The sequence below is a fragment of the Centruroides sculpturatus genome, unplaced genomic scaffold, assembly GCF_000671375.1.
Source record: "Centruroides sculpturatus isolate CEXI.00-Female unplaced genomic scaffold, Cexi_2.0 scaffold882, whole genome shotgun sequence".
NCBI classification, from domain to species: Eukaryota; Metazoa; Arthropoda; class Arachnida; order Scorpiones; family Buthidae; genus Centruroides; species Centruroides sculpturatus.
Window position 1 is genome coordinate 139577 of NW_019385168.1, and position 7202 is coordinate 146778.

The 7202-nt window shown below is 32.8% G+C and overlaps 1 protein-coding gene across 3 annotated transcripts in view; it reads left to right on the forward strand.

Annotated features, from left to right (window-relative positions):
- The window catches only part of LOC111635685 (copine-8-like), a 51096-nt gene extending 48314 nt beyond the window's left edge, over positions 1 to 2782 (forward strand). For all 3 annotated transcript variants that reach the window (XM_023380722.1, XM_023380723.1, XM_023380724.1), the window contains exons 9-12: positions 213 to 359; positions 2359 to 2434; positions 2516 to 2569; positions 2660 to 2782. In XM_023380722.1, the coding sequence (XP_023236490.1) occupies positions 213 to 359; positions 2359 to 2434; positions 2516 to 2569; positions 2660 to 2767 (385 nt within the window). In that variant the 3' untranslated portion in view covers positions 2768 to 2782. The remainder of the gene's footprint in view (positions 1 to 212; positions 360 to 2358; positions 2435 to 2515; positions 2570 to 2659) is intronic.
- Positions 2783 to 7202: the final 4420 nt, after the last annotated feature.

A 7202-nucleotide genomic window follows, 5' to 3' on the forward strand; every position in this document is an offset into this window, starting at 1 on the left:
GTGACACTAAATGCTTTGGCCAACTGGTTGACTTATAAAATGCTTACACAAATACTGTCAGAAGTTATTCTAATATGTTTTTTTGATTTATAATCTTCATTTTATATAAAAGTAAATTTTGTATTTAATATTTAAGTTATGCTATGAGGATTTTTAATATTATAAATAAATTTTAAACTAAAATTTAAAAAAAAATGTGTTTTTGTTTTCAGTTACACTGTTGTTCATAGAACAGAATTTATCAAAAGAACATTAAACCCAGTTTGGAAACCATTCTCTATACATGTTTCTACACTGTGTAATGGTGATTATGACCGAATGTTAAGAATAGAATGCTACGACTGGAATCAAAGTGGAAAGTAAGAAAAACTTAGTTAAATATTTATTATCTTTTAATCTTGTATTTGTTCAGATTAAATATTATATTAGCTCTGTTCTATGAACTATTAATTTGTTTATACTGATGATAACATTAATTGAGATAAATAAATATGTTTAGAATTTTTTTAAATTTTGGTTTTATTAAATCTGACATTATAAGCACATGTTAAAACAAATAAAAGTTTATTACTTTAAGATTTATTAATTAATAATTCATCTACCATACAATTAAAGTAAGAATGATCAGAAATTTAAACTAGTTTACTGTGGGCAAATAATTAACATTTAAGTTATCAATAGTGTGAAGCAGTGCTTTAATGATGAAGTTACCATCATCATCAATAGAATGATGATGGTAACTTCATCATAAATGTTTTGTAAGTATATTTTTGCTTACATGGTTTGAGACATGATAGTTATGATATCAGATGACTGATCACAACATTCCTGATTACAATAGGTTGCATTTTACTTTATTTTGAATGTAATTGAAGAATTAGTATTAGGATTCTTGTTAGATTTATAAAATGGGGGTTTATCATAAATGTTTTGTTACATGATAATGCAATTTTTTTTTAATATTGTTTTAATGATACTGTAGACAGAGATTCTGCAATATGCTAAAAATCACATACTTAGAAAGCATTATTAAATGTGATGCATAACAAATGGAGATATAAAATATTCAAAAATTTTACTTGTTGTATGAATAGTTTGATTTTACAAACATATTCAAAAAGATTTTTTTTTTAATTTAATAACATCATACAAATGAATATGCTTAACAAATCTTTAGTAAAAGATGAAGTAATGAACATAGTTTTTGCTCTTATATTGAATATCAAATATGATTTTTCATAACACCTTTATGTGGTGCACATTTGCCAACTTGAACCAATTTTATACATTTTCTGCTAAACATTCAGGCCGAAAACAAAGAAACTACAGATTAATTTTTAAAAATGTCAAATTTGTCTGTAGTCTTTTTTGACTTGCTCTTCTTTGTATATATATATAATAAATTGTAAATTAATTGTAATCCCTACTAATTGTAACAGTCTCATATAATTATCTTGGATTAATAAGAGTATACTGTACAAATTTAAACAGAATTACTTACCAATTAATATGTAATAATGCTGTCTGTTGATGATGTCATACAAATTCAAATAGTAACTTTTTATTTTTTGTTTGATAATGATGAATAAGATTAGCTTTTGAAAAAACAAGCAAAAACTAAAATCTGACAGACATATCAACATTAGAAGTTTTATCCTCTGAATGTCTTTAGCAGTCCAACTTGATATTTAACTTTGCAAACACACACTATACATGTGTTGTGATTTATACTAATTCTTTATGTAAGCAATATTAATTTATTTTGTTGTTAAGTTCCATCAAGTCGTCGTCGACTCCTGGTGACTGCATGGACAAGTTGTTTCTTGTCCATGTAGTTTACTTGGCAAGAGTTGAGGAAGTGGTTTGCCATTGCCTTCTTCCTTGAATGATGTGTCACGCGCGCGCGGGGAAAGAATGCCTTCCGGGAGGACTTTTATGGGGAACTGGCCTCCTATTTAGTCGTTATTGGCAAGGAGAAAACCAAGCAGCCAGCCTGTCCGATCGCGGCACGAACCCACGACCGAACTTCCCAGTGTTTAGGGTCCAGTCACCACCGCTATGAGCGGCAACGGAGACCACTCGGCCACTGGTGGGCATTTATTTATTAATTTATTACAGAACAAGTAAACAAGTGCTTAAATTAATTGACTGCATAGACACTAGAATTTTGACACACTGTGGTGCATTTTAGATTTTTCTATTAGTATACTCAGTGCACTAAATTCTATCATTTCGTGTTTCTGTAAGTAGTTTGCTTCCACTTAAATATTTTGTATCAGTGAACAAGCAAGGTCAATGTACCTTTATATAAATAAGATATACATAATTTAATATAATAAATTGAGATAAATTTTTCAGTCACAACTACATTGGAAGCTTTGCAACAAATTTAAGGACTTTGGCATTGGGTCCTGGTCCAAACAATGAATATGAGGTATGTATAAAACTTTATAAATATATGAACTTATTTCAAAAATGAATATAAACTAATGTTTTATGATATAAATTTATTTAGTGCATCAATGAAACAAAAAAAGCCAAAAAGCGAAGATACAAACATTCAGGAATGGTTAGTTTTGACACTGCCATTTTGCATAGTTAAGTTCTAAATATTTCTACTCTAATTTTAGATAATAGAAATTTTATTATTTATGTTTAGATTAACTTAATGGGAATTGAAGTAGTCAATCAGCCAACTTTCTTGGATTATATACAAGGAGGGTATGAATTAATTAATTTAATATTTATTAAAAATTATAATTATTAATAATGAATTAAAATAAAATAACAAAAATAGAAGTGTAATTTATTAAGCTTTTAAAACAGTATTTTCTATCTACAATCATAATTTTTTACATAGTATTTAGTGTTTACAAGTATGGGCTAGAAAAATATACTATCAGAAGTTTATTCTACAAAAATATTTGTCTGTACATTTTTTTAGAACTTTTATTTGGAAATAAAGAGACCATTGTGATGTAAAGGTATTTGGATTTAATTCAGAGTCCAAATATCATCTATTTTCATGAGCAGTTCAGTTTGTGGCCATATTCATGAAGCATACAGAAAAACTTTCTTAATGTTTGCAGGGAAGAAACAGTTAAAATATGTATAGGATCTCCACTTTAACATCTGTCCAGGGATAAAAAAATCTTTCCAGCATTTTAGGAGTGTATGAATGTATGTGGTGTACCAGCACTAAAATAAGCAAAGAGAATCAATTTAAGATGATTTAGTTTAAAATATAAATAATCTCTGGTTATAAAGGATAAAGATAACATTGCAGAAATTTATACAAAGAAGTGACCTTTATTTTATTAGAAAACACATTCAAAATAACCACTTTAGTAACAATACAAAGACATAGTTGAGTATGGTGTTATGGATGGCATTTTGCATTTTTGGTATTACTGTTTTTCAGCTTCTTGTATGTATGTCACTGATTTTCCAACATCATGTGTCACTGCCAGGTATGCATTGTGTACCAATTCTCTTAGGAAAACATCCTAAGGAAAAACATCCAGAGGGGTTGAGTTTGAGAAATGTAATGGCCACCATATTCATTAATTCATTCAACCTTTAATTGGTACAAAGTTGTACAATCCCAGTACCGCTTAGGCACAACCGGGGAGATGTACAGATAAACAATATTTATAGTGTCTCATTTTTGTATGTAATATTCTGTATTAACATTATGTGGTAAACTAAAATTGAAACAATTAAATTGCCTCAAATATTAATAAAATTGAAACAAGCAAAATATATATAAATAAAAGCAACAATGATGATGATAAAAATAAAATATACAAAGTAACTTTCAAGTGCATTGATCTTACAGTTGGAGGTACATATACGTTTGCAGTATAAAGCTACAACAATCATGTACAGAAGTAAGTACAGAACAGTTTCAGAGGTTACATGGTAAGAAATATATACAATAACATTGTCTATTAAAATAAAAGGAATGTACAATTATATAATATAAGATAGATAAAATAATATAAAGTAACAAAAGGAATGTAGTATTTACAGTATTAATGCTATTTACAATGAGTTAACAAGATGAGGTACAGATGCATATGGATTATTGAAGCACTACATCCAAACATAAAGTACCATGTAGGACAAGATGGCCAGCTGAACAGGTGCCTGATAGCAGTAACAACAAAAGGAGAGAAATACATTCCCTAATTTATGGTGGTCTTTTTTTTTTTTTTTTTTTTTAGTGAAAAAAAGATTTACTGATTTTGATTATAATGTATATATTTTTGCAAGAAGGAATTTTTGTTGTTGATAATTTTTATTTGTCCAACTATAAAAATATAAAANGATACATAAAACAAGATAAATGATTCAAAGTAAACATAAAATTAGAAAGTTCTGCTTTTAGTGAAGACTAAAAGTAATATTAGAAATTAGAAATTATGAAAAGTCTTTTCTTCCATATATTTTGAATATAACTGTAAAAGGTATCAAACAGAGGCTTCTGTACAAGTTTATCCAGTGGACATGGCCACCTGAAACCATGCATGAAGATTTCTAATTTCATTATAAGTCTATCTTGATCATAAATAGGACAATGGTAGATCATATGGTCAACAGTATCAAGGTTTCCTGTGGAACAAAAGCAAAAGGCAGTTTCTGCCCGGTTATACATCGCCAGGTAGCTCCTAAAATTACCATGCTCAGTAAGAAGTTGAGCAGTAGTAAACGTCAGAAATCTAAGTGGTGAAGAGAGTCTGCTATCAACACTAGGAAAATACAGTCTGGTTATTTTACCCGTCTTACTGCTCAACCATTGCTGGTTCCACTTCTGCATAGCATTGGCACGGATATAATTTTTAAGGCTGCTGCGTGAGAAAGGAATGAGAGTATAGTCCAAGTCAGTGTCCTTTGCAGCTGACTTAGCCTCAAGGTCGGCTTTTTCATTTCCCAAAATGCCAGTATGACCAGGAACAAAAATAAAAGTTATCCTATTCACATGATTTACAATATGGTGCTGGATATATGTGATTTTGTTGCTATTGCAGTTGGGATTTAAGAGGGCCTTTAGGACAGACTGAGAGTCACTGAAGATGTTGAAAGAAAGAGTTTTGTTAGGAAGTGAGGTGGCCCACTGAACAGCCCGGTAGACAGCATCTTCCTCAGCTTGATAGATGGTGGTGTATGGGGGGTACCTGTACCTTTTAACATATTTTGGGCAAAGTAAATCAGTTTGAAGATAAATGCAGACACTTGAGCCAACATGAAGGGAGCCTTTGGACCCATCTGTGTAGATGTTAATGTCAGCATGGACATCCAGGGTGGAAGCAGATGACACCACGTGCACCCTGGGGATAACCCTGCTTACAGGGTGATGATCACAGTTGGTGGAGAAGTTGCAGTGTGGAAGCATGTGAACAGCCGTAGATAAGAGCAGAGACCGTTGTTGAACTTTGATGTTTGTGGTTCTGGTGTAATAGTGAAGAACTTTTTCTTCAATACAGAGTGGTAAAGGAAGGAGCTCTGCTAGAATCAGAGAGGCATTTGTAGAAACAGTCCTGCAGCACTTTGAAATTTTGATGGCAAACTGTCTTTGGAGAGAGAGTAATTTACTTGCAATTGTAACTTTACTCGTTACATGACCCCAGCTAGAAGCCGCATAAAGTATCATTGGTAGTATTGCCCCATTATACAGAGTTTTATAAGCTTTGTGATTTAGTCCCCAGGTGCATCTAGCACATTTTTGCAGCATGTAGTTTATTTTCTTGGCTTTAGCCAAGATATAATCAATGTGGTAACTATATGTAAGTTTAGTATCAAGGATTACTCCCAGGTACTTTTGCCGGTCTACCCATTCGATTGAGTCACCATCTAATAAAAGCTTGGGGTATGAAAATTTGTATTTGTTTGTGAAAAGCATAGCTTTGGTCTTGTAAGTACAGAACTGGAGTTTATTAAGATAGGCCCATTTGGAAGCTTTACTCAACATTTCGTTTAGCTTACTTTCCAAAAAAGCAGTGTCCCTATGCTGACACACAATGACAAGGTCGTCGGCATAGGCTTGCACACTTATTGCTTTGTCACATTTGGTTTTCAGAAAGGAGTTAACCACTAGGTTCCATAAGAAAGGAGATAAAACACCACCTTGAGGGCAAGATTTTGTTAGGAGTTTACTAACAGAGTGATGATGATAAGACAGATTTATTTTCCTGTTAGTTAAAAAAAAGGAGACCAGCTTGACAAGATAGTTGGGACAGTCTAGTTGGGAGAGCTCGTTGATAATGCTTGGGTGCCAGCAGTTGTCGAAGGCACCTTTAATGTCCAAAAAGATAGCTGCGGTATAAACTTTGTTACTCAGTCCCTCTTCTATGAATTGTGTCAAGGCATAGACAGCATCCTCAGCACTTCTGCTTTTTCTGAAGCCATACTGGTTTGGGTCGAGCCAGTGATGCTTATTAGCATGCCACTCAAGACGGCCCAAAATCATTTTTTCAAAAACCTTGCCCATTACTGGAAGAAGGCTAATTGGTCTATACAACTTGGAGGGGTCGGTATTTTCAGTTCTTGGTTTTTTGATAAGGATGACATTGGCAATTTTCCAGTGAGCAGGAAAGTAAGAAAGACTTAGGCAGGAGTTGTACAGACTGAGAAGAAAAGGTTCTAAAATGTTGAAACACACCTGAAGCATTTTGGCATAGATCTCATCACCTCCTGGAGCCTTATGAGGTCCCATGGAGAAAAGTGCTTTCTTGAGTTCAAAGGTGGAAAAGTAGTGATCTATTTCAGTTGGGGCTGAATGCACACTTAGCCAATTTGTTCTGATGGATTTATGTTCAGAGGAGTCATCCGTGTTATTGTCTCCAGGGAAGAGTTGTGCAGCCAGGGCTGATAAAGCAGAATTGATATCATAGCTATGTTGGGAGTTATCTATGTGTGCCTGAAGTGTATGATCCGTGTTGCTCCTGTTTAGAATCCTGTAAATGTTTTTCCATGGATCAATATTTCCCCTTGTATTGCAATAGTTTTGCCAAGATTTCAGCTTTTCTGACTTCATTTCTCTGATATATTTCTTTTTTGCTGACCTGTATTCAATTTCTTGATTGACTCTCAATAGGGGATTTTTCTGTCTTTGAAATTTGCGCCTAAGAGAATTGACCTGTTTTCTCAGGGATGTTAATGTTGGGGTCCACCACGGCACAGCCTTCTTTAGGGGGACTTTT